General features: G+C 48.7%; 1 protein-coding gene and 2 long non-coding RNA genes across 8 annotated transcripts; 1 reads left to right on the forward strand and 2 right to left on the reverse strand.

The window, feature by feature from the left end:
• Window positions 1-1,225: 1,225 nt before the first annotated feature.
• On the reverse strand, window positions 1,226-13,012 carry LOC144281241 (uncharacterized). 3 transcript variants are annotated; one of them, XM_077844112.1, is made up of 6 exons: window positions 12,558-13,012; window positions 10,582-10,737; window positions 7,665-7,795; window positions 7,307-7,506; window positions 3,121-3,168; window positions 1,226-2,149 (listed from the first exon to the last, which is right to left on the reverse strand). In XM_077844112.1, the coding sequence occupies exons 4-6, from the start codon at window positions 7,373-7,375 to the stop codon at window positions 1,862-1,864; spliced, it is 405 nt and encodes a 134-aa protein (XP_077700238.1). In that variant the 5' UTR covers window positions 7,376-7,506; window positions 7,665-7,795; window positions 10,582-10,737; window positions 12,558-13,012; the 3' UTR covers window positions 1,226-1,861. The 3 variants fall into 3 exon arrangements, 2 of the variants coding, with proteins under 2 accessions (XP_077700238.1, XP_077700239.1); XR_013349760.1 differs by lacking the exons at window positions 1,226-2,149; window positions 12,558-13,012 and adding an exon at window positions 11,065-11,344 and having other exon boundaries at window positions 3,031-3,168; XM_077844113.1 differs by lacking the exons at window positions 7,665-7,795; window positions 10,582-10,737; window positions 12,558-13,012 and having other exon boundaries at window positions 7,307-7,637.
• Window positions 7,574-15,591, forward strand: LOC144281242 (uncharacterized). 4 transcript variants are annotated; one of them, XR_013349763.1, is made up of 4 exons: window positions 7,574-7,731; window positions 10,040-10,309; window positions 13,051-13,186; window positions 14,933-15,591. It is a non-coding gene; the product is annotated as an uncharacterized LOC144281242 (long non-coding RNA). The 4 variants fall into 4 exon arrangements; XR_013349761.1 differs by having other exon boundaries at window positions 13,057-13,186; XR_013349764.1 differs by having other exon boundaries at window positions 10,043-10,309; window positions 13,057-13,186.
• A 3,378-nt stretch (window positions 15,592-18,969) lies between these two features.
• LOC144281243 (uncharacterized) lies at window positions 18,970-23,295 on the reverse strand. The gene is made up of 2 exons (XR_013349765.1): window positions 22,835-23,295; window positions 18,970-21,414 (listed from the first exon to the last, which is right to left on the reverse strand). It is a non-coding gene; the product is annotated as an uncharacterized LOC144281243 (long non-coding RNA).
• Window positions 23,296-26,951: the final 3,656 nt, after the last annotated feature.

Consider the following 26,951-nt stretch of genomic DNA (forward strand, 5'->3'; position numbering starts at 1 on the left):
AGAGAGAGAGGCACACACAAGCTAGGGGGAATGCAGAGGGAGAAGGAGAAGCAGACTCCCTGCTGAGCAGGGAGACCAGGGTGGGGTTAGATCCCAGGATCTGGGATCAGGACTCGAGCTGAAAGCAGACGTTTAACTGACCCAAGGACATTTTCTTAAGTAGTTGCAACAGTCTTGGGAAGTCCGCCTCTATATCTCTTCACTATTGTTTAATGCAGCAGAACCCAGTCCTAAACTTGATTCATGATAGTTCTCTCTATGTATTGACTTTGGATTTTAAAGTTTTATTATTATTATTTTTAAAGATTCCAATTATCTCATGAGAGACACAGAGAGAGTCAGAGACATAGGCAGAGGGAGAAGTTGATCCCAGGGCACCTGGATCACTACCCAAGCCAAAGACAGATGCTAAACCACTGAGCCACCCAAGTGCCTCTGACTTCAGATTTTAAACAACTTGGGTCTGAGATCTCTTGATCCCATGGGGGCCACCCTTGGCCTTGCTGATCCTGGTGTCCCTGCCTGGTTATGCCTGGTGGGAGGAGGGGGACAGGCTTTGTTGAAAGGACAGTGGAAACACCTGATGGAGTAAGAGCCAGGAGGGAAGGGTGAGAGAAGCCAAGGACCATGCTTTTGTTTTGAAGTGGGTACAGGACAAGGAAAATGTCCCCAGCAGTCCTTGCTCTCTGCTCTCCTCTCTGGGGCCCTCACAGCCCACCTGGCCATGAGGACACCGCTGGCAACTGTTTTTCTGAGAGCTCTGAGCAGTCTAAGTTCCCACCAGCTCTCACTGTGTCAGGCCCGGCCCACCCTCAGCTCCCACGGGAGGGACCCTGGTGCCCGTGTGGCTTCAGTGAGAGCAGTGCCGGGGGTTCACTCCCAGCAAACACATCCAGAGGCTGCGAGGGCCGGAGACTGAACCTCAGGGGGCTTGTAGCACAGCCTGGGTCCCCCAGCCTCCGTTGGACAACATGCGGTGGCAGCAGCTCTGAGAGCTCTGCACTGTACCTGGTCCCAAAGTGTCACCTTCCTTCCTGCAAGCACAAGACTTCACAGCACGGGACAGCAGTTTTGCGCAGCACCAAAGATGAGTCGCTGCTTTGGTGTTAGAGAGGAGACAGACCACAGGAGAGCTACAGGTAGGAACCTTACTACTAGGATCACTTTTTTAAGATTATTTTTTTAAGATTTATTTTTATTTATTTGAGAGAGAGGGAGAGGGAGGAAGGGAGGGAGGGAGGGAGAAATGGGAGGGGCAGAGGGAGAGAGAATCTGAAGCAGATGCCCGCTGAGCGTGGAGCCTGACGTGGGGCTTGATCCCACGACCCATGAGATCATGACCTGAGCCCAAACCAGGAGTCAGTCAACCACCTGAGCCCCCCACCGGCGCCCCACTATTATCACTTTTAATCATTCTATTAACAGTTGCTACCTTCCTTTCCTCTGGAGTATTTTCGCCTACATTCTGGTTTCTCGCAATGGTCCTCGAGGGAGGAGGAAAGGCTGGGGTATTATATTCTCATTCAGCAGAGGGGAGGACCGAGGCCCAGAAAGGACTGCTGGCTCCATAGGCTCGCTCAGGAGCAGCAGGCCCGAGCCTCAAACTGAAAGTGATTCTAGCAAGAGCCCGGCCCTCGGCCCAGCAGGAAACAGATGGCACTCTTCAAAGAGGTGATTCAGGGGAGCCTGAGGAAGGGACTGTTTACCAAGGTGTGCCCAGGGTTGAGGGGAAGCGGGGTGGGGAGCGAAGCGTCCAGGGGCCAGCAAGGGCAGGGCAGCCCCAGCCACCCTCAGGCCCACGGGGCTGAAGAGAGGGAGCCGGCCCCAGACCCTCGGTGAGGGCCGAGCCCCCCGGAGAGGGTCACCAGGCAGGAGCCCTTGCCAAAGCCGGGGAACGAACACCCCGATGACCTTTCCTCTCCCCCCAGACCCATTTCCTGTTGGCTGGGCCAGATCCAACTGGAAGCCAGAGGGCAAGTCCAGCCCGTGTCGTGTTCCAGTCTGTGAGGTCAGCTGCCCACAGCCGAGAGCCGGTGGAGCGGGGCAGGGCGAATCTGGGGTTGTGGGGGATGCCCTGCGGTGATCTGCTGGGCCCTGACGATGCGGGGGCCCCTGCGACGGTCTCATGAAATCCTTGCTGTGATCCTGCCTGGGGGGTAGGAAACCAAGTGTGCGTAAAAGTCAAACCTTGTCTTTCTACAATGTAGTTTCTGTGTGGGGTTTCCACTCTTCTGCTAGATGCCAGAAACTTGATCTCAGTTCATGGTTTCTTCAGCCAGTTCTGGACCCCAGCACAATCTGCACCCACCCCCCCACCCCCCCGCCAGACACTTTCCCCAGGAAGGGGCTTCGCACACACCCACGTGACCAGGGCACCCAGTCAGTAGTTGCTTCTCTCCCTGCTTCCACACGGACACCCTTGTTTCCATCTGATCTTTATCATTAGGTCAGAGGCACAAGTGCCCATCCCAACGATAAGGTCTCCCTAGGTCCTATTCTCTTTCACCCTCTGGAAAGCCCTGAAACATTTGGCTGCTGTCCTATGGTTCTGCTGGTGGGGTGGGGAGGGGTTGGTCCCTAGGGGCTGTCTTGGTCCTGCCAGCAGGTAGCCTTCTCTGTGAGGCTCTCGAATGGCCCTCTGAGAATCTCTGAGACATGCCACCCCAGGGCTCATCTCTGGAATCAAGACTGAAGTCCTCTTTGGAGCCAAATCCCCAAATGGATCTGGAATTTCTGTTGTGCCCCTTTCCCCTAGGGTCTGGTCTAGGATCCTTTTCTTGGGGTCACGTTGCTATATCTACCTAACTCTCTTGCTTCTCCTTCTCTCCTCCCTTTGGCTGACCTCCTCTGTCTCCTCTGCCACTGGCTCCCGCTGTGGAATCTTTAAGCAACAAATACTTTTCAAGGTGTTGGAAGAGTAACCAGGTATGTTTCTGTTGCCAAATATACACACCTAATCTTCATTCTCTAAATTGTTCAAAGATTAGGATTTTGAACCTCAAAAGCCTAGATTTTGGCAACCCCAAAGCCTTTTCTCTTAAAAACATTTTTTTTTTTTTAATCTCTACCGTGGCCATAATTCAAAACTCAAAGCCAAGAATTGTTGTCTTGGTTGCCCACCTTCACCAGAGGCATCTCTTCCCTGGGGTAGGAAATCTCGGCTGCCATCTGAAAAAGAAGAACCTCAGGTTACAGGAACTTCCCAGAATGGAAATGATAGTAGTGAAGGCAGGAATGGATTTAGCACAAAACTAATAAGGTTTATACTTCAGAGTCCCTTACTTTCAAGGACCCCTTCCAAGACTTTGAAAGGGACTCAAGCAGTGGATTCATGTGTTTTTATAAAAACATGCAAATTTAAGATGTTTTAAAACTATAGTCAGGTAAGACCACTGTCTCCTTCCGCCCAGACTTCCTTTCTACCGCATTCTATCCACTTTGGGTGGTGCTCTAAGGGCTGTGGATGTTTGACATCTTTAGCCAAGGAGAAGTTGTGCTGTGTCTACACAGTAACATCTTTAGTCCAGAGCAAGAGCAGCGTACACCCGGCACTTTAGAGGGTCCCACTCTTTTCTCCTCTAGCTTCATTCCTACCCCAAGGGTAAGGAGTCTATAGGACCAAAGAGACAAGTGCACCCAGAGCTTCAGCCTCTACTAGACTCCTACTCCAGATGTGGCAACCATGGAAGTTGCCTCTTAGAACTCCCTTCATGAAGAGCATGCTGGTCTGCTGCAGGGAGCGCAGTCGGTGAGCTGAGATCCTTCTATCACTGAGCCTTCAGAATCTGCTAGTGTTCAAGCCAAGGCCATGTTCCTCCTGGGCAGCCTTTAGCTAATTAAGAAGTGTGCCAGGGTCCTAGCAGCTGGAGATTGCCACCCAGTGGGGACCTCTTCTAATGGGTCATCCTTGTGCCACAGCTTCTGATTGGGTTGGCTAAGACTTCAAGTAGGCATTTAAGTCTGCATCTCTTGTCTGCCTACTCCCCTTTTCTATGTCTTTCCCCAAGTTTCAGATTTGCACTGTGTTGTGAAGTCTTTCCCTGCCCAATCCTGCTTCCTCCCCTTGTAGTTTCTGCAGGCCTTACCCCCAGTAAACCTCCAGTACTCCCACCTCTGACTCAGATGCTGCTTCCCGGACGACCAACCTGAACATGTTGGTATTGGGAGTGGCATGAGAAAGCAGCCAAGAAGATGTGGTCTGGGGACCTGATCAGTGATCGATGGGAGGAGGGGAGCTCTATCTCTGGGGGGCACATACATGGAGCACAGAGGGCCCCTGCAGCAAAGGGGCAACCCAACAGCTATAATTTTCACTGACACTGACTTGGAAGAATGTTCTCATGGTGGGAAAATCCAAGCTGCAATGCTTGAGGCTTTGAAAAAGGCTGGGTGGGTGTGCAGGTAGAGGGGTACAGAACATACGTATGTAAAGACCATGGGGTCCAGTGGTTGCCTTGGGTTGCACTGATCTTCTACAGAGAGATAAGGAAACACCGAACACAATTAACAGATAATAGAAATCTAAATAGGAAGGCCTGGAGGACCCTTTGGTAACCCCAAAAAGGCTGTGTCTCCTGTAATGGGAGAGGAGGAAAGTCTAGAAATGAAACTCAGCTCTCTAAAAGGTGGAGTTGCCAAGCATCACTGATGATTGAGGATTCACCCACAGGCAGGTTTGGGTGGATGCCCCTGATAATCTTGGTTCCTGAGACTTCTGAACCCTCCGAATCTCTTCTCTTTTTGTGATATTGGGATTTAGAATTTAAAAAACATTATTTGGGGGGCACCCGGGTGGCTCAGTCAGTTGAGCAGCTGACTCCTGATTTCAGTTCAGGTCATGACCTCAGGGTTCTGAGATCAAATCCCAAGTAGGGCTCTGCACTCAGTGGGCAGTCTGTTTAAGATTCTCTCTCTCCCTCTCCCTCTGCCCCACTACCCCCCTAATAAATAAATATTTTAAAAGAAAAAATATATTATTTGCTGTTTGTCCCCCTTTCTGGCACAGACCTTCCTGGAATTTCCTAAGTGTTGAGAGCAGCAAAGGTGTCTTTTGTTCTGGCAACCCAGGCATCATAGCAGAACACTGTAGGACTAAGAACTAAAATTGTGAAATGTGTTCTGGCCGCAAAACTGTGGGGTTGTGAAGGAGAAGCAAGTCAGAATAAGTCCATGGAAAATTCTTCCAATCATGAAAATTCTTCACAATCTTGCAACGTAAAATTGCAAACAAAGAATTTGTTTCTTTGTGACCTCTACTCAAAACTATCAATCATAAAAAACAAACTTTGATCAACTGTGCTTGGGAACAGACTGAATCAGCTTTTATACTCATTCTAGATCAAAAATGCTATTATGAAATCATTGTCATACAGAGAGGCTGTCAAAGTATACACAGCCTCCCCCCCAAAAATGTAGAAAAACGTATCACAAAAGCATGTATGTGGATTAATAAAATATGTTACTTTTCTGTGTTTTTTTTCTCCTTTTCATATTTAACTTTGTAAGTTTCCATTCTTCTTAAAAAGTCTCCTCCAAACTGAATAAGCCTCAGCCCTCACAAAACCTGGGTCCCCTCCTGAAAGAATATTATCGTGAGCCCCTGCGTAATTTCATCATTGTGGTAAGGTGGACAAGGCTACCCCTGTTTTTACAGAAAAGAAGAATGAATGCCCAGCGATGAACTTGCTTACTCATTCTGGCCCTGAATGCCTTTTCCTCTAGGTTCTGGTATCTTCCTGCTTCTTGGCTCCCAGTCGGTTGATCCTCCTACTGCTTCTACCACCCAAGTCCCAGCAGGGAGAGGCAGAGGGAGACTAAGTGGGAAGAAGAGGCCTCCCTAGATAAGCCTCTGCCGGAGGGCCCCGCTCCGGCTGGCTCTGTGGCGGCCCTGGGTGGGGACACGGGGAGGGGGCCAGATGGCAGCACAGAACCTCTGCCCACACAGCCAGCTTTTGCAGGACATGACCAGGGCACTTCCAGGCGCTGGATCCCGGACCAGGACCCTGCAGCGACAGTGGATGGCTGGTGTGGCCTAGCCCTGATGTCACAAACAGACACGGGGAGGAGGGTGGCCAAGGATTGCACATCTGTGCTTCCCACGTTTCCTGAAACCGCCCAGCCCGGCGCAGAGAGGTCTGCAGGGGAGAGCCGGAATCCAGCCCAGGTTCAGGGTGGCCACAAAAGGCACCTGATTCGTCGCTCCTCTTTGGCTAATCAGGCTGTGAAGAATTACAAAAGCACTGCCTCTCAGAGCAGAAAGAACCAAGGTAAAATAAATAGATAGATAGATAGATAGATAGATAGATAGATAAAAATAAAGAACCGAGGTGTCACCGAACCCAGCCATTCTCAGGTCCACCCCGGCGGAATGGAGAATCAGTGAGGACAGTGTAGTGACTTGTTCCAAAAGCTGAATGTATTCGATTTAAACCCTCTCATTTTGGCTTAGATGGGTGTCTGATCTTTTTTTTTTTTTTAAACTTCATTTGGTGCTAAAATATCCCTTCAGAAGTAATGGCAGTAGTGACAATATTTGCTGGCGGGTGTTGCGTGCTGCCACACGCTGGGCATTGTGCTGAAGGCTTCGAGGTTTGTCTCGTTTAATCAACACCAGGATCTTACAAGACGATTGCTATTATGAATCCAATTGTACTTCCAAAGAAACTAAGACATGGAGATGGAGGAGAGAGGGGCCGTGGAGTCAGGACCTGAGCTCTGGCCCTCTCACTTCCCTGCCAGCACTCAGCCATCCCACCCTCCTGCCTCCGGAGATTGAATGTGGGTTCGAGTTGTTAAGTTAAAACAAAAGTCGGGCAAACTTGCTGGAGCCTCATGCTTTCTTTATTTTATTTTATTTTATTTTATTTATTATTTATTCATGAGAGACAGAGACAGAGGCAGAGACACAGGCAGAGGGAGAAGCGGGCTCCCTATGGGGAGCCCGACGTGAGACTTGATCCCTGGTCTCCAGGATCACGCCCTGGGCCGAAGGCGGTGCTAAACCGCTGAGCCACCTAGGCTGCCCTGCCTCGTGCTTTCTTAAAGAACTTGCACTAGTCTAGGAATCTGGAATCCCAAGAGCCATCGAGATAGCCCATCCAGTCCATTCGACAGATACCCGGGAAGACGTCATGCAGCATCACCCGGCAGGTGGGGAGCACCATTAGACAAAGGGAAGTGCCAGCAGCCCGGCAGATTTTCAGCATCTGTGAGACATGAAAATTGGGGGATTTCCTTTGATCTGGACAATGGCTGACTACTGGAAGGGCAGACTCTAGAAATAAATTCAGAAAACAATTCTTCTAACCTCTCCATCCCCAGGGACATCCTGGCTTTGCATTGTATTTCCGTGTAACTCCAGGAATGTCTCCCACATTCCTCAATGAGCGGGAATTTCCAGGCCTTGGGTTCCTACTGGATGCTGCGTCCTGAGCCACAAAGGAGAATCTGGAGGCATGTCTCCCTCTGCGGTACCTCCTCCACCTCCAGGAGCGCCTTTCCAGTTGGCTGTCTCCATGGTGAAGGTGAGAGAAAGAGAGAGTTCAGATGGTTTCCCTGGCAACAGCAGGGGAGAGCTTGTTGCCTTGGTGATGGTGAGGCACGTGAGGCAGTGAGTCTCCGATTATCTGCCCCCCACCCTAGTGCCCACCCGGCGCAGGTCCTACCCTGGGCCTCCTGGGTTAGGGCCTTGAGAAGCAATGAGGATGGTCTCTCTCCAGGCCACCGGAACAGGTGGGTGCAGGTGCACTTGGTTCGGGGTCTATGAGCTCATCTTTTGGGTTCTTGGTCTTCTCATCTGTAAAATGGGGCTAATATTAGAATCAACCTCTTATAGCCATAAGGAAAAGTAAACATAGTTTCCACAAGGAAAGTAGACATACGTGTCAGAAAATTTCACCCATTATTACATAGTAACTATTCTTTTTTAAGGATTTGTTTATTTATTCTGGTGAGGGGGGAGGAGAACGGGAGTGCAGGGGGAGGGGCAGAGGGAGAGAGAGAGAATCTCAAGCGGACTCCATGCTGAGTGCAGAGCCTGATGTGGGGCTTGATCCCGCGACCCTGAGATCATGATCTGGGCTGAAATCAAGAGTCAGATGCCCAACTGACTGAGCACCCAGGTGCCCCTATTACACAGAAACTATCATCACACACTAATCCCCATTGTTTCTAAAATGCAGAGAGGGAGAAAGTGGGATTTAATAAGACTACTTTAGAGAAGGAAGCTGGAGCCCAGGACGGTGAGTGAGTGCCTGGATTCCAGCATGGTTAAGCTGTGCTAGAGTGGGAAGCCAGATATTTGGATTTGAAATCCAGCCCTGTTGCCACCACCCCCCTCCCTTCTTGCACAGTAGACACGCCGACTGCTGGCTGGGCCTGCCCTTGTCTCCCGCCTCAATCAGCGATGCCGGAAGCAAAGTGTCTAGTCCTTCCCCTCCCCCACGTCTCCCACGGTTTGCACCGTAAGCCTGGACCAAGTCAACATGAGCATCTGGATGGTTGTCAGAACAATTAATAAGCACAAGATGGGAATAGTAAATTAATTTAGCCAAGTCTTCCCATCCCATAAATTACTGAAATCAGTCCAGACGCAAGTCTGATGGAATGCTTCACTGTTTCATTGAACGGTTTTGGCATCGCGTGGCCTTTAATGGCATTCCTGAATCATACAATTTATGAATTATTAAGGTTTTACTTGTGTGATCTATTAGTTGTTTAGAAAGTGATGCATCATTCTGGGAAGACTACTGGCTTTAGAACTAACCAGACTTGAAATAAAATCCTAAATGCCATCATCTACTAGCAATGTGACTTTGGATGAGTTTGCTCACCTCCCTGAGCATCAGTTTTCTGATCTGTAAAGCAGGCATATAATAATAATGCCTCCTGGCAATAATGCCTCCGCTTCTCTGTGAAGTTTAGAGATAATACACATAAAACACCTGGCACATAGAAGTCATTCAGCAACTGGTTGCCTTTCTCATTAAACATCGGGGGTCCCATCACATTTCACAGTGTGCTCTATCTCCACCACTCTTGTCAGCCCTCTTGGGGGAGAGGGGAGTGTTTCAGGAAGAAAAGATTATCCTTACAGGGCTCTGCACCTGCTCCCGCAGAAGAGAGCTCTGGAAAGGTTTGTTGATGCCAGCATAGGCTCTTCGTATGCAATGCCGGGGAGCAGAGGGGCTTGACGATTCTAGCCTAGAGCCCGCCGTCTCCATCCAGGTCAGATGGCACAGGGAGCCGCTTAGCTAACATCTTTCCCAGTTTGCTCTCCAAGGCTGGCTGGGAGCGCCCACTTTGGGGGTTGTTGGTCACATTGATAGGGCTGGGTCCTGGCAGCAGGTTTGGACTGCATGGTTCCCCCTGGCAGGCATCCAGGCCTAGTTGTATCAGGAATTTAGGATTGAGTCCAAGTAAGAGTTCAGTTAGTTTCTTGATATCGTTAAAATGCTTTTATAGGGCGCCTGGGTGGCTCAGCTGGTTAAGTGGTTAAGCGTCTGCCTTCGGTTCAGGTCATGATCGCAGGGTCCTGGGATCAAGCCCTGCATCTACATCGGGTTCCCTGCTAGCGGAGAGTCGGCTTCTCCCTTTCCCTCTGCTCCTCCCTGGCGCTCTCTTGCTTTCGCTCTCTATCTCAAATAAATTTTAAAAATCTTTGAAAAAAGGTTTTTATAGAAAGCCTGGAATGGACGATTGGCCATTTGCCACCATGAGGGACTTGATTAAGGGAAAGGCCTACACACACATGCACATGCAGAAGCATGCATGCTCCTGTCTGCACATGTCTACATGTGCACATGCATGCACACGCATGCACACACATGCATGCACTCACACCACTGTGCAGACGCGGAATTCAGGCACAGAGTTTCCCCGATCAGGGACCTCACCCCTTTCTGGGTCCTGGCAGTATTTCTGGCCTTAGGTTTGGTGAAATACCTTCAAATAAAGTCCCCATTCTGTTGTTGTTAAACTAGGTCATGTTGACTGTGGTTACTTGCACCCCAAGGGTCCTGAGTAACGCACTCCCTTACAGCAGGCAGGCACGGTATGGAGTGCAGAGAATGCTCTGATGCCCTCGAAGGAACTCCGTTCACCCAGGTTCTACTCCTCAGACTTTAAATAATCATTAAGTAACTCCCACTTGCTGAGCAGGAAGGTCCTGAACTTTCTGCATCTCAGATCCTCCTCAACATAAAGAGACCCTGCAAAGGCAGGCAGACACCACTTTTTCGGAGCGGCAGCAACTGCATTAACTTACTGACTTTCATGGATGCCTGATAAGCTCCCTCCCTCCTGGGAACAGGTAATGACCAAATGCAGCTGGGTGCTGCCTGCGTGGTTGGGTTTTGGGACTAAATTAGTTCCTGTGGAAGTAAATGCTTCCCTCTGTGCTGGAAGCCATCTGGTGACAGTCACCACAGTCAATGAGAAGGGCCCAGGGTCTTGGGTTTGCCCTTGAAAACCAGCCATGCCCCAGCCACCTGGGACTGTGAATTCGAGAAGCACCCCAGAGACTGCCCAAGATTGAGTGCGCCCAGACGCCAGACCCAGGTCAATAGTTGTGTGGTCGTGTACCTCAGACAAGAGCCTCTGAGTGCAGGGAGGCTCTCAAGGGCCGTCTTGAGGAAGAAGGGAGGTGGGTGCCTGTAGAAGGTGGGCCTCCCAGGAAGCAGGCTCCGGGAAGAGTTTAGGAACAGGATGTTTGTCACGGAGTGTTGCCGGAACCATCCCCTGAGGAGGGGAGATAAAGGAAACAGGACAGGGCAGAGGGAGAAAGTGAGGCCTACCAGTACACCCCACAGGAAACACAGCAACCACAGTGGCCTTCACAGTGGTGTCCCTTCAGACCAAGCTGACCCAGCCCTTGACCTTCCCCAGTGGATGCAGCTGCCACAGGAAGGGTATGGCCTCGGGCCACCCAGCTCCCTGCAGGCCAACCTGAAGAAGCTGACAGCTGAGCTTGCCTGATGACAGCCTTCCCAGCAGCTGGGGAAGCAAGTCCTCCAGGGCGAGGGGGGTGTCTGGTGGCACATCACCGTGTCCCCTGAGGGTACCTACCCAGCAGAAGGGAGAATAGGAACCGGGGCCTGTAAGCCAGCAACTGGAACACAAAAGCAGCATCTTCCTGTGTGAGAGGCATTAGCCCCAGAGGTCAGGGTTTAACCGAGACATAAAAGTTTAACAAGTAGAACTGTCAACAACGTCAGCTAGCTAACATTGAAAAAAAGAAAAGAGAAAAGCATGCTGGTCCAGGACTCAGAAAACCTGGATTGGAACCAGGCGCATGCTGGCTGTATGAGCTTGGTAAAATCTCTAAGCCTCTCTGCGCTGAACCTGAAAATGGCAATCATAACATCTGTCTTCCAGGGTTGATGAGAGGTCAAAAACCTAACACGTGGGGCTGGCACCGCCCACAACAAGCAGCAGGGATGCAGAGAAAGTTCCTTGGCTGGCTTTCTTTCTCTGATAACCACCACGGATATTGTAAAAATCATTGTTCCAGCCAGAAGGCCCATAAACTCTGTGTTTTATGGCCTAATGAAGCCAGATGCCAGGCAGGGAACCACAAAACTGACATTCATTCCTGAAGCCTGGAACACACCAGTTGCTGGGCATCTGATCATTTCTATTACCCTTGCTCTAGGGCGAGGGAAGATTTACATACGCTATTTGGGGCTCTCGTTCAAATCTGGCAAAAATCTGGGGGACTCAGCCATCCCGAGCGACCCTGGCCAGACAACACCCCTGTGAAGTTGGGGAGGCAGTTACTACAAGCAGTCCCAATGCACACACCACACATATGCACACATGGGCACGTGTGCGTGCGCACAGACTGTCTTAGAATAGACAAATTTTCACAGATAACCATCTGTGAGACCAGCAGAGGCTCAGATCAAAACAAAACAAAACCAAACCCAAAACTCATTTTGAGGGTGAGAACAGAACCATCCACGGCTCAGATAATTAAAAGCATTGAAATTATGTTTGCCACTCAAGTTTGCAGAGAGTAGGGGCAGCAGGATATTTTTATTCCCGGTGACCTAAAATGCTATGTCATAAGCAGAACAGTTGGAGGGTCCCAAGCCTAGCAGCCTTATTTTTCCTCCAATTTTTTTTAACGTGGTAAAATCCATAAACCATAAAACTTACCATAAAATAGCCATTTGTGAGTGTACAGTTCCGTGGTGTTAAATACGCTCATAATGTCGTACAACTGTCACCACCCTCCATCTCCTGAACTCTTTCATCTTGTAAAATCTAAAACTCTCCACCCATTAGACAATAACTCTCCGTTCTCCCCTCCCACCAGCCCCTGGCAACCACCACCATTATTTACAGCTGAGGAAACAGCCCAGGGAGGGCCAGGCACTTGTCAAAGACACACAGGCCATCTGTGGCTGATTAAAGACCCCAACCGGGTCCCGGGGGTCCTGCTCCATCGCGTGGCTGTGACCTTTCTCTTGATTGTGGGGCCAGAGTACATACAGGGTGTGGCTGGCAGTGCTCCCGAGCAATGCCAGTCCTGACCGGACCCGCAGGTAATGACTCACCGTCCTTTGCTACTCCTGGCTGTGCAGGCAGTGAAGAGCGCTAGGGATGGGGAACCAGAAGCAGAAAGCAGAACGGATGAGATCTTAGTTTCCTAGAGCTGCCTTGACAAAGTACCATAGACTGGGGAGGCTTAAACAACAGGAACGTATCCCCTCATTCGTCCTGGAGGCTAGAGGTTCAAAATCAAGATGCTGGCAGGGCTGGCTCCTTCCGAGAGCTGTGAGGGAGTGTCTGTTCCAGGCCTTTCTCCTGGGCTTGTAGACGGCCGTCCTCATGTTCATACGGAGTCCTCCCTGTGTGTGTGTGTGTGTGTGTGTGTGTGTGTGTGAGTGTGAGTGTGAGTGTGTATGTGGGTGTGTCCAAATATTTCCCCTTTAGAAGGACACCAGGTGTCTTGATCAGTGACCCACTTTACCCTCGCCACTGAGCGCATCTTAATTTTTAAAAATTATTTATTTATTTATTTATTTATTATTTATTTATTTATGTGAGACACAGAGAGAGAGTCAGAGACACAGGCAGAGGGAGAAGCAGGCTCCCTGTAGGGAGCCCAATGTGGGACTCGATCCCAGGACCCCAGGATCACGCCTCGAGCCGAAGGCAGACGCTCAACCATGGAGCCACCCAGGTACCCCTTCATCTTAATTAACTACATCTGCAATGACCCTATTTCCAAATAAGGTCACGTTCTGGGGTGGTGAGGGGTTCTGATTTCGGCCAATGAATTTAGGGGTTGGGGACAAACAATTCAGCTTAGAGCAGAGGCCTCTCCTTTAGTCATTGGTCCAGAGAGACAGAGGGACCCATCCACAAGCTGGTGAACTCGCGCTGTCTCCTGTCTCCTTGGCAACGGGACACATGACATCGTAGTTCAACAAGAAGAGGGTGGTCCGGTCAATAAACAACCCAAATAGCTCAGCAATTCCACTCCAAGGCGTATACACTCAGTCTGGTCAGTAGACGCAACACAGCTTTTGTATGAGGATATTCATGGAAGCATTGTTTATCATGCCAAGAGGTCCATCCACAGGAGAATGAGTACACAGACGGTTGTTGTGGGCTGAGTTGTGTCCTCCAAATTCATATGCTGACATCCTAAAACCCAGTACCTCAGAACGTGACTGTATTTGGAGATCGAGTCTCTAAAGAGGTGATGAAAGTCAGATGAGGTCATGAGGGTGGGTCCTGGTATCTTTAGAAGAAGAGGAGTTTTAGACGAAGACAAACCCAGGAAGAAGACTGTTGCTCTGACAGATGTCCTTATAAGACATTTGGGAAATTTGGACAAACAAAGAGACACCAGGGATGGGCATGTCCAGAATAAAGAGGACACAGGGAGAAAGACCTGTAAACCAGGGAGAGAGGCCTCAGTGGACACCAACCCCGCTGACCTCTCGATCTCAAAAATTCAGCCTCCAGACCCATCAGGGAGTAGGTCTGTGTTGTTCAAGCTGCCTAGTCTGGGGTACTTTGTTGATGCAGCTTTAGCAAACTAATGCAGGGGCCTGAGTATAAACACATCTAGGGCCGCCTGGGGGCTGCAGCAGGTTAAGTGTCTGGCTCTTGACATCAGCTCAGGTCTTGATCTCAGAGTCATGAGTTCATGCCCAGTATTGGGCTCCATGCTGGGCATGGAATCTACTTAAAAAAAACAAAAAACCAAACATGTATAGGAGTGGTCATGAGTTCAAATCCAATGGCATAGAGATTAAATAAATTAATTCAAAAACAATAACAACAAACAGGGGTGCTTGGGTGTCTCAGTCAGTTAAGCATCTGCCTTTGGCTCAGGTCATGATCTCAGAGTCCTGGGACCGAGGCCTGAGTCAGGCTCCCTGCTCAGCAGGGAGTCTGCTTCTTCCCCTCCCTCTGCTCCTCCACCCCCTCATGCTCTCTCTCTCTCAAATAAATAAACAACATCTTAAAAAAAAAAAGCCCAAACGTGTATTGGAGTAATAAGCACCAAATTCAGAACAGTGAGTACCTCTATGAGGAAGGAAATGGAATGTGACCGAGGAGGGATACTCAGAAGGCTTGGTCTATATTATTAAAATATTGCAATATTTTACGTTATCATTATTATTTTTTATAGAGAAAGAGAGAGAGAGAGACAGTGGACACGAGCATGACCAGGAGGACGGAAGGGCAGAGGGAGAGGGAGAGAATCTTAAGCAGGTTCCATGCCTAGCATGGAACCTGATTCAGGGCTCAATCTCATGATCCTAACCATGACTTGAGCCGAAATCAAGAGTCAGACGGTTAACCTACTGAGCCACCCAGGTGGCCCAAGCGGTATTTTACTTTAAAGCTGCATGTTGGTACCTGGATGTTTGAATGTTTGTTACATTACACCCTCTTTTTTATTTAAACCCAGAATAGGTGAGTGTGAATGCTGGCTGAGTATTCTCGCATTTCAAGGCAGCGTAGCACAAGGGCCTCTTGCCGTAACTCACTGTGTCATCCTGGACTAGTCATGTCTCCTCTTTGGCCTCAGTTTCTCTAATTGTGAAAACAGAAGAATGAACTAATTCAATACTCTCCAATAGGTGCTCCAAAAGACTCTAATTCTGTGAGATTTTGAATATGTACTATTCTACTTCCAAAAAGAGTTACCGGATCAAATAATTTTTAGATGTACTGGGTTACCAAAGATATAATCACATTTTTCTACTGCAGAAATTTCAAAGGCTTTCTAATCACTAAAAGCCAGCCGGGAGCTATGGCGTGCATACAACAGAGCACTCTTCAAAGAATAGCCAACAACTTCTTTTCCTGTTCACTCAAATAAAAGCTCATGTCCTTGATGATTCTAAAGGAGCACCAGTAACTTTCTGCAAGGGATACGTTGTGTAGATAAACACATTTTAAAAGGTTAAATGCTTAGAAAGGCAAACCCTGTAGCTGCCCTTGTGTGCAGTAGACATTACTGAGTGTGGCAGGCTTCCTCCTAAGAAACAAAAGGAAAGACTTTACTGAAAATATTTTTGTTCTAATGATTAGAAAGATAGATTATTTTATTTTATTATTAAAACACTAAGCTAAAAAATAAAAACTAAACCATCAAGAATTGACAGTGAGCTAAAATAACCTGCACATTAAAAAAGAAAAATCCACCAAGGTTTCCTTTTTAATTTTTTTTTAACCAATTCTTTTTTTTTTTTAAGATTTATTTATTCATGAGAGACACACACAGAGAGAGAGGCAGAGACACAGCAGAGGAAGAAGCAGGCTCCATGCAGGGAGCCCAATGCGGGACCGGATCCAGGGACTCCAGGATCACGAACCAAGCCAAAGTCAGATGCTCAACCACTGAGCCACCCAGGCATCCCTCCTTTTTAAATTTTTACTGTGAATTATAACACACATAGAAAAGGGCACAGAGTAGTGGCACCCGGGTGGCTGAGTCAAGTGTCTGCCTTTGGCTCAGGTCATGATCCTGGGGTCCTGGGATGGAGATCCTGCTGAGCAGGGAGCCTGCTTCTCCCTCTGCCCTTCCTGCTGCTTGAGTGCACACTGTCTCTCTCAAATAAATAAATAAAACCTTTAAAAAAAAGAAAGAAAAGAAAGGGCACGGAGTAAATGTCTAGCTTGGTCACTACCCATTGCCCAAGTCAAGAAATGGCACATTGCCAAAACCAAGATGGCCCTCATGGCCTCCTTCCCAATCATGACTTCCTTCCTCCTCCCCAAAGATAAACACTTACTGCATCATTCATTCCCTCTTAGCTATGCTTGTGTTTGTAAACCTTTTCATCAACAGAATCCAAAGTATGTGGGGGTTTTGTGTCTGCTTTCTTCTGCTGCACATTGTGTTTGTAAGAACCCATTTGCTCTTGATTAGCTGTGGTTCTTCTGTTTTCCTAGCTGCATAGTATTTCACTGATGGGCATCTCATTGCTATTTTTATCCATTCTAGGTTGATGGAATTTGGGTTGCTTCCAGTTTGGGAGTACTTCTGAATAATGCTGCCATGAATATGTCTCTTGGTGAGCACACAGATCTGGTGGACAGATGCTGGGAGGTAAAAGTATAGGATGTTGGGAATGCCTATCTTCAATTTTGATTGATGAATCCAAACTGTTCTCCAGAACAGCATTTTTGGGGGATCATTACTCTGTCTACCACATCTGGCAAACAAAGCAAACAATCATTAAAATTTTTAAAAAGCAAAATACTATTTTTCACCCTTCAAGTTGAGATTTTTAATTTTTATTTTTAAAGAATATTTTATTTACTTATTTGACACAGAGAAAGAGTGTACAAGTAGGGGGGAATGGGAGAGGGAGAAGCAGGCTCCCTACTGAGTAGGGAGCAAAATGCGGGGCTCCATCCTAGGACCCTGGGTCCGTGACCTGAGCCGAAGGCAGACACCTAACCAACTGAGCCACCCAGGTGCTCCTCGAGTTGAAATCTTTAAAAAATAGTAGTGGTACCCACTACTGGTAAAAACTATGAATTGTTGGGCTCTTAAACTTCTCTTTAGTAAATTAATACACTCTCCTGCAAGGCAATTTGGCAATATGTATTAAAGATCTTAAAAAGGGGGATCCCTGGGTGGCGCAGCGGTTTAGCGCCTGCCTTTGGCCCAGGGCGCGATCCTGGAGACCCAGGATCGAATCCCACGTCGGGCTCCCGGTGCATGGAGCCTGCTTCTCCCTCTGCCTGTGTCTCTGCCTCTCTCTCTCTCTCTCTGTGACTATCATAAATAAATGAAAAAAAAAAATTAAAAAAAAAAAGATCTTAAAAAGGCTTATTTCTTTTAATTCCTTGATTCCACTTCTAGGACATTAGAATAGGCACACGTTGGTAAAGTATGCAGCCGTTAAGAATCATACACTTGAGGGCAGCTCTGGTGGTTCAGTGGCTTAGTGCCGCCTTCGGCCCAGGGCATGATCCTGGAGACCCGGGATCGAGTCCCACATCGGGCTCCATGCATGGAACCTGCTTCTCCCTCTGCCTGTGTCTCTGCCTCTCTCTCTCTCTCTCTCTCTCTGTCCTCATGAATAAATAAATAAAATCTTAAAAAAAAAAGAATCATACACTTGAAAGATATTTAATGGCAAACGCTTATTACAAGATATACTATACATTAGGTGCCATTTGTTGAAGTATGTAGAACACTAATTGTATATAATGTCTGCAGGAAAATGTTCCAGAGTTAAATATTGCACCCCTATTCCTGCTTTAGAAAAGCATGATAATATTAGAACATTAAAGGCTCCAACAAGCCTTAGAAGAAGAAAAAATAACTAGTTAGCCCAACATTTCCCAAATTTATTGGACTATAATTCTTGCACTTCATGGAACACTTATTACAATCTTGCAAAACTATTATTATACATAATGTGCTTAAAGAGAATTTTGTTAAACAAAAAATCTTGAGAGAGGAAAAGAAGACCCAGAGAATGACCCTTGGGTCACATTCTGATGTATATGTATTGATATATCAATGTACATTAATGACTAGAGGCATGTGCATCTTTTTGAATTACTGTTATTGACATTTTCTCTGTTTTATACTTTCCTGCATTTTAAGTTTGTCTACAATGAAGTACTATTTTTATAACCATACAAAAATATATGTATATTAGCACATGCATTCGTTCTATATACACGTTTGTTTCCTTAAAATAAAATTCATCCATCCACAGGCCTTAAATGGAGACACCGGGTCCTTGTAGTGAAGCCACGCTGACGGCTCTGTTGTCTAAGGCGGAGGTGAAGTCACGTCATCAGGTTCTCCCTATCCTTGTCCTTGGCAGGTATACTTTCTTGAGTTATGATGTTCCCGGTGACCTCTGCCTTTTTGGAAATGCCTTACAAGCGTCATCTGTTTGTTAATTTTTTATTTTTTAAAGTATGTTTAAGATTTTATTTTAGATAATCTCTGCACCCAACGTGGGGCTCAAACTCACAACCCTGAGATCAAGAGCCACAGGTTCCATTGACTGAGCCAGTCAGCTGCCCTCATATTACCTGTTTGAACAAAGTCTGTGGGTCTCGTGTAATACTGTGGTGGGAGCCATAATCCAGGGTCTCTTTATAGGGACACTCAGAAGTTTTGGCGAGAGCTTTATTCCAGGAAAATGTCTGGCTCTTGCAAATCAATTTTTATGCATTATTTTGTCAGAAAAACTAAACTGTGTAACCCAATATGCTCCTCCCTACATTTTGGCCCCCAGAATATTTAGACCCAAAGTTGGGACCCCTTTAGAGTAATAAGCTTTTAGGATCACTGAGCTCCAAAAGACACCCTAGAGACCATGTGGTCTTATGCACATATATGGGAAACTGAGGCCTCTAGCCTGCCCTGGGCTTCTTTCAGGTGACCACTCACCCTGCTTCTTCTATAGCTTATTCCTAAATGTGCCCTTTGGCATCATTAATATTGGAAAGCATCTTCAAATCCGGTTGAAAGCATAGGGTTATCACAGATCAGAGTTCAACACAACAGGAGCACAGAAGTGGGCTCCAACCCTCCAGGTAGAACTAAGCCTTGGCAAGAAGGCAACTAAGGTAACGTCTACTAACTAAAGAGATAGAGTCCAGTGGGCATTTTGGACACATTTGGGGAGATGATGCCCAGTGAGGGACTGGGCATCCGAAGGGCCATATGGGCTTGCCTCTTGATCCTTTCTATCAAGGAGGTGATTTAGCTCGGGGAGATGGTTTGACAGGGAAACCAAAGTATATTTCAACAAGTTTAATTGCTAGGGTTTCAATTTGGTGTCAACTGTGAAGCGTGTAAGCCATCATCTTGCCCTCTAACTCTTGGCCCCAAAATGCTAGTCCAGGAGCTAGGATCAGGGCATGAAAGCATGGCTTTCTGTTTGGTTGTCTGTCTGACACAAATAAGGGTCATGCAGTGAGTTCTTAGAGAAACTAAACTCATTCACTTCTTTGATTTTAAAAATACCCTTTATTTTGGGTCACTGGGTGGCTCAGTTGGCTAAGCATCTGACTCTACCCTTTATTTTATGAAGTGACAGCACTGGAAATTATTTTATTGCTCTTTCAGGACAAAATAAAATGTTGTCAATCCCCTGTGAGACCCCCCCCCCCAATTTCTTTTTTTAAAATGATTTTTGGGGATGTGTGAAACCCACAAGTGGGGTTCCTGGGTGGCTCAGTCAGCTGGGTGCCTGACTCTTGGTTTCAGCTCAGGTCATGATCTCGAGGTCGTGATATCAAGCCCCACATCAGGCTCTTTGCTGGGTATGGAGCCTGCTTAAGATTCTCTTTCTCCCTTTCCCTCTGTCCGACTCTAGCTCTAGCTCTAAAAAACAACCAAAATAAACCCACAAGTCTGTGAGCCCTTGTTCTGGTGGCCCCTGACCACTTCTACCACCAACATGTGCCTGGAAAGGGAAGCCAGGTACCCCCTGGAGGCCCTTGTGTCTGAAGCAGCAGATCTGCATGGAGCGTTGCCCTAAGCCCCTTCACGTGTGGCTCTTTCCCACTTCACCTTACACTCTCCCCACTAAACGCCCCAAAGGTCTCTTGCTACATGGGGTTACTGGTCATTCCTTAAACACTCACAGCTTTGGGACCCTCCATGCCTTTGAGATGGAGTTTTTCCCGCCCACAATATCACTCTTCTGTCTCTGAGGCCCGGCTTGCCCACTTAGCAAGATTATATGAACTACAATTGTTTGCAAACTCGTGTACAGTGGGTAACCCCACAGCTTTTGGGGAGCTTAACCTCTAGGTTTTCCTCCCATGAAGCCTTTCCAGAAGCTTCTGGTGGATGTCAGGCCCCTTTCCCCTCAAGCCCATGGCATCTCGTATTCACATTGTACACAAATGTGTTAGGGTCACACGTGTTCTTTAAAGATCTGTGTGCTTGACGGCAGGAACCATGTCTTACTGGTGTTTATATTTCCTGGGGCTTCACAGTATGTGCTCGTCTCATGTTTATGGAACAAAGGAGTGAGTGAGGAGTGAGTGAGAGACTCAGTGGCCCAGCTCTGGAAGTAGGCACAGGGCAGTACGTGGGACCGATGACCTACCTCCCTGAGCTTTCTGCGCCATATTCAGCCCTGAGAGCAGCAGAAGGTGGCACTTGTGGGTGACAGGGGGCAGGCTATAAGAGCCACCAAGAGCTACATCTTTCTCTGCCAGGGGTAGTGACAATTATCACTGATGAAAGGTCTGATCAGAGCCAAGCACCTTTTATATATTTGTTCCTCATCTCAACCAAATAAAGTTAGAAACCCAGGGCTCAGAGAGGTAAAACAACTTGCCCAGGGTTGTATGATTAATAAGTGGCTTTACGGGTGCTGTAGACTGAATGTCTACACACCGCCCCCTCTGAAACTCATTACGTTGAAAGTCTAATTTCCAGTGTGACGTTGTTGGGAGGTGCTGAGGTCATGAGGGTGGAGCCCTCATGAATGGGATCAGTGCCCTTATAAAAGAGACCTCAGAGAGATCCTCACCCCTTCCTCCCCTCACGGAGGCCGTCTGTGAACCAGGATGTGGGTTCTCTCCAGACACCGAATCTGCAAGCACCTTGGTCTCAGGCTTCTCAGCCTCCAGAACTGTGAGAAATAAGGGTTTGTCACTGAAGCTCCTCAGGCTATGGTATTTTTGTTATAGCAGCTGGAATGAACTAAGTCCCAGAGGCTCAGTGTGACTGTAAAAACGGTTTTCATTCCACTTTTAAGGAGAAGGAGCCAGCCACGGTACCCAGACGCAGGGCCCACAGGCCCACCCCGGCCTCCCCTTGTCAGAGCAGAGAGCCAGGTTCCCTGCAGCTGAGGTGTGGTGACCATTCGAGGGAAGGGACCTTTCGTCGCAGCTGACAATGTCCCCATGCGCTGCTATAGTCGACAGCGATTTCAGACACCACAAGGCCTGCAGAAGCAAAGGGAGGAAGACAAGCTTAGTTTAGCCTGCATTTATTTTTGTGAAGAGGAGAGCGAAAGCTATAGAGATATTACAGAGTTCAGAAAGTTTCGGAAAGGGAAATATTTGTGCTTTATCACTTGACCCAGAAACTCCAGCAGAGCACAAATCTTTGATGGTTCTGTCTGCTTAAGAAGCAAACTAAAAATAAAAATGAGGGGAGTGGGGAATCCCTGGGTGGCTCAGTGGTTTAGCACTTGCCTTCAGGCCAGAGCATGATCCTGGAGACCCGGGATCGAGTCCCACGTAGGGCTCCCTGCGTGGAGCCTGCTTCTCCCTCTGCCTGCATCTCTACCTCTCTCTCTCTCTCTCTCTCTCTCTCTCTGTGTGTGTCTTTCATGAATAAATAAAATCTTGAAAAAAAAATGAGGGGGTGGCGAGCATTTCAACACATGACCCTTCACAGTCGGCCCCTGAGATGATGCCCACGGCCGCATCCGCCCTCCCTGGGCGGCTTCGACGGCCGAGCGGTCCATCAGTGTTTGGAACTCGGCAGCAGAGGCGGGGGGCACACAGTCCTGCGGGGAAGTTGGTGGCCAAGCTCCCCCCAATTGGAATGTGGCTTTCCGCAGACCAAGGTTTCATTCATGCCTTCCCAAATGTTCTTGTCTTCTCGAATGTTCTTTCTCCAACAACAACGGTAGTGCTTTTAATAAATATTACTGAGCCTCTGCCAGGGGAGCCTGGGGACAGATGTCAACCTGGGGTGGGCACAGGGGTGGTGGTGAGAGGCGGTCTCTGGACAAGATGACACCCGAACTGGGATCCAAAGCCCAGGAATTCCCCAAGATGCATGCCAGCCCTTGTTGTCCTGAATCTCAGGGACCAGGCCTTCACTTTTCTAAAGTGAAAAAAAACCCCTAAAGGTTTTTTTTCTTCTAATATTCTTTTAAAGCAAATATCCTGCAACATCTAGCTAGCTGTCACTGGCATTGCAAAGAAATGCAAGATTTATGTACTTCTCCCCAAATGACCTGGTTGCCTAAGGAAGTTCTGTGGAGATTAGAGGCGAGATGCAGGTCTGGGGGTGGGGGAGTCCAAGAGGCAGGGAGGCATTTCTGACGGCAGCTGGGAGGACTGTGGCTCCCTCGCATCCCTTGCTTTAAGCCCTCACTTGTTCCTTTGCAAGTTTTTCCCCACCCACGGCACCATCTGAGCTCTGAAACCGCGCTGAAGAGGGACCATGAGACACCGAAAAGGGATGAAGGCCTCCTGCGTGGACGTCCTGGGTCCTGGGAGAAAATCAGACCTCATCTGATTGAGGTCTTATTGTTTCTCTCAACCTCTACACCATTAAAAAATAATAATACTTTTATTGAGATGTAATTCACATCCCATAGAATGTACCCTTTTAAAGTATATGACTTACCGGTCTTCAGTGTGGTGGGAGTTGTGAAGCCGCCAGCATGGACTGATCCCAGAGAATTTCTAGGACCGCAGGAAGAAATCCCGTATCTGTTGGTAGTCACCGCTCATTGCCTGTTCCCTGGACCATCTTTTCAAAGGAAATGGTTGATTCCTCCACAGATCAGAATCAGGAGCATGGGGGCACCTGGGTGGCTCAGTGGTTGAGTGTCTGCCTTTGGCTCAGGTGGTGATCCCGGAGTCCTGGGATCGAGTCCCGCATCGGGCTCCTTAAAGGGAGCCTGCTTCTCCCTCTGCCTGTGTCTCTGCCTCTGTGTGTGTGTGTGTCTCTCATGAATAAATAAATAAAAAATCTTTAAAAAAAGAATCAGGAGCACCTTCTGTTTTATAAAGATGTACAGAGCCCCAAGGGGACATGTGCTTGGCTGGGATCCTTTAGGGAGCTAGTGGCAGATGGGACAACCCTGTAAGGATGGAAAGGCAGAGATCTGGCACAGTGCTTCCTAAAGGTCTTAGGGAACTGGTTGAAATGAGACTGTAGGTCTGGAGCGGGGGGTGGAGTGGGGGGTGGAGTGGGGGATGGCTTCTCCATTTCTCCCAGGCTCCTAGGGACCACTCTTGTGCCCCCTTTGAGAACCGGGGCCCGAGCCTCTGAGCGGCACTGAGGGGCTGTTCTGTGGAAGGCCACCAGAGAGGAGGAGGGGTGCAGAGTGGGAAGTCCTTGGACCAGAGTCCGATAGACCTGGATCCAAGTCCGGCACCCCACCTGCACCCCATTGGTTGTGACCTGGACAAGATTCTTTTGATCTCAGGGACAAAGCGCCACCCAAACCAGTTCAAGCAAGGAAGGTGACATTATGGGAAGTGGAACAGGGGTCTGCTTCAGAGTTTGAAGCCAGTTCTTAGACAGCAATGCTGACTAGATGATGCCAGCAGATTCCTCCTCTGAGTCCAGGTGACCCTGTGTGCCAGCAGTGGGGGGAGAGGGAGCCTAGGGGGATGGAGAGCCCAGGCTCATGGTCTTGACCTGGATGGAGAGGCTGGCTGCGTCAGGTACCTGGATGCTCTTAGAAGTCAGGAGGGAAGGGGCACAACCGCTACTTCTCAGCTCACTGTCCTTCTCCAACACTAGCTTTCCCTGGGACATCTCCAATCACCTCAGGCACTCTGCCCTTATCTCCAAATATCAGGAAGAAGGAGCTTTCCCTTTGCAGAAATTTCCCAGGTCGATCTTCAAACCGACCCTGCCTTTCCCGGAGCTCTGCAAACCACTTGGAGGGGCTGGTTTTGCCAGGTCCGAGCTTGCCTGTGTAAGTGAGGTTACTCAGGACCTGCTCCACAGTGACTTTTTGTTTTTGTTTCTCCAGATAGCAGCTGGTAGATTTTTCCATTAAAAAAAAAAAAAAGATTTTAAAAAAAATTCTAATAGATCATCGTGTTACATAAGTCCAAGCCCTAATAGAACATTCTGTTACAAAAAGATATAGGGATATTTCAGAAAACCAAAAGGTCTCAAGAGTGACTGGAACTACAAACAGGGAAGCTGTCAGAACTGTCTTTCTGGGGCTCCGGGGGTTACTGTGTGACAGTTTCGTCGTCGGCTCATGGCCGAGCTTCCTTGTCTGCACATGGCCAGCACGGCTGCCGCAAGCCGGGCATCACCGGCCTTTCCCATTGGGGGCCTAACGGGGGCTGAGAAGCGTTTCTGAATCTGGAATCAAAACTTGCGGGAGAGTATCCAACGGGCCTGGCTTGGGGGTCTCTAGTCGATGAACTGATGTTTGTGTGACCCAGGTCACACTGCGTGAGCATGGCTCTGGGTGGGGTCAGGTGTCAGAGTACAGGGAGTATGATGGGAGGCAGGCACCCCAAGGCTCTTCAAGAACCCTCTGATGGCATATATAGAACGGATGTGTTGGAGCCACTGCTCTGTTCTAAAATACGGATGGTAACACCTACCGCTCTGAGAAAATGGGTTGCGTGAGCGAACAAGTACTGTGTCAACTCTAAGTGGCTGTCTGGAGGCTGGTGACCGTTCTCCTTGGGGAAGTCATCCTTGCTGGCTTGGTGCTGACCCTGCAAAGTGGACTGTGGGCTCCTAGTGCCCTCGGTTGAGGGGAGGCGAAGGAGCGGGCCCTGCAGCAGGCAGGGGCCCCCAGGGAAGGGCAGCTCCACGCACCCCTGGCTGGAGGCAGTGCCCGCCCTGAGTTGAGTTCGAGGCCCTGCCAACTCCATCCCCACTCCCTTGGAGGGGCGCCAGGCAATTCACAGGTTGTCTCTGAAACACTAACTGTCTTAAATACTCAGCAATGAGATGGGCTCGCAGAAGCCCAGACCAGTATAAATAGGCCTCTTTATTTCTCTGCCTTCACGCTAAGGAGAAAGAACAGCAGAACTGGGGAAGAAGGACATTCCAGAAATGCCACAGAGAGACCTCAAAAGAGCACTGCACTGTGTCTGTTAAAGGAAGCGCTTCATGAGAAAGGAGCTACAGGAAGGGCCTGTGGGCTCCCTGGATGAGGACAGCGATTCCTGCAGGCTGGTGGGGAGCCCTGGGTGCAAGGGCAGGGGCCGCAGCCCCAGCCCAGGCCAGCTTGCCGCCCCGTGTCACGTTCTCGCCTGTCTCAGGCGGTGGCATTTTGCCAAAATGTGTCATTCTGAGTGGACTCCCAAGACATCTGCTGGCCTGGAGATCCCTGGGTGGCCTGTGTTCATTTTACACAGAATCCTTCTCAGACAGAGAGCGTGGCTACCTCATTATATCAAGAACAGGGTTCTGCTTTGAATCGTAAACTAATTTACTTTATGGAAAACCTAGCACTTTTTCAGTCCTACAGTTGTGGAAAGGGTGCAGTAGGGCCACGGAGTTGTAAAAGGGAAAGAGAAGTCCCTCCTCCTCAGGTCTGACCCTTGAGGGGGCAGTTGTCGGGTTCTCCCCAGTGACTGGCATCTCCATGTGGTCTCTTCTGGTTTGAGAAAGTAATCGTGAAGCCTCGGCGGAGAATTGCTTCCCCAATAGGGACAAACTAAACACACGTGTATGCACACAGACACAACACACAGTCCTGCCACTTACCAGCCTTAATGAGTTGTGTTTTTTCATGCTCACTTAATGGGCATGTGGATTTGTACCTGTTGGCAGAATTTGGGTACAGGGTTTAGGTTGGGCACAGCTGTCCCCAGGGCCACTGGTTTGCTTCTTCTCCATCCCAGAAAGCAGGATCAGAAGTTTGGGGTTATTGTTACAGGGTCCAAGAAGGGGGCCACAGCTTGGGTTAGACACAGGTGCTCTCGGCAGCCCAGACAGTGAGCGATGTTGCTGAAGGCTGTCCTGCCCTCTCTCGTTTGAGGATCTGAGGGAGGAGGGGGGCTCCCGACGGTCAGGACAGGGAGAAGAGGCACACAGTCACTCCTAAGACTGGATGCCCAAAGTGGCCTCTTGGTAAGGAATAAATTATGGTCATTCCTTGGCAAGGTCTGGTTTCAAATCCTACTCCAGAAGCTTCTACTCTCTGGCATATAGGGCAGCTCACTTATCTCAATTTCATAGTCTATCAAATGGCCCTAATTCACAGACTGCAAGTTTATTACAAATGAAAGACGGTGCCTGCTATGTGCCCTCCCCCCACACACACAGTAGGTGCTTAGCAAACGGCACGTACTGCTACTGGTGTTCATTCGTGAATTTTCCTTTGCTTTCATTCTATCCTCCACCCTCAGACCCTCAGGCTAAGTGCTTAGCTTAGGACAAGGACTGATTTATTCATCTTTGACATCCCCAAAGGACAGGAAGGTGTATAGGTGGCCATCAGCAAATCCTCGTGGATTCACCCACCAGTGGCTAGGACTCCTGCTGCCCCCTCCAACCCTATCTTGGCACGAACACCTATGGACTATATTTCCAAACGCTCCCTCACACAGCACGCTGTTGACCAGCAGAGTGAGACAGACAGGAAGCAGGCAGCAGAACCTGAGGAAAGCAGGTTGGTGACAAAGGCAACTATGAAGAGGACAGCCTGGGGGCAGTAGGATTCTCAGGGTGGGGGTCAGAGGTGAGCCACAGAGGGTCTGATTCTGATGGGGGCAGACCCTGGTGCCAGGCCAGCAGGGCCTGTGGAGTT

The sequence above is a fragment of the Canis aureus genome, chromosome 12 (assembly GCF_053574225.1).
Source record: "Canis aureus isolate CA01 chromosome 12, VMU_Caureus_v.1.0, whole genome shotgun sequence".
Classification (NCBI taxonomy): domain Eukaryota; kingdom Metazoa; phylum Chordata; class Mammalia; order Carnivora; family Canidae; genus Canis; species Canis aureus.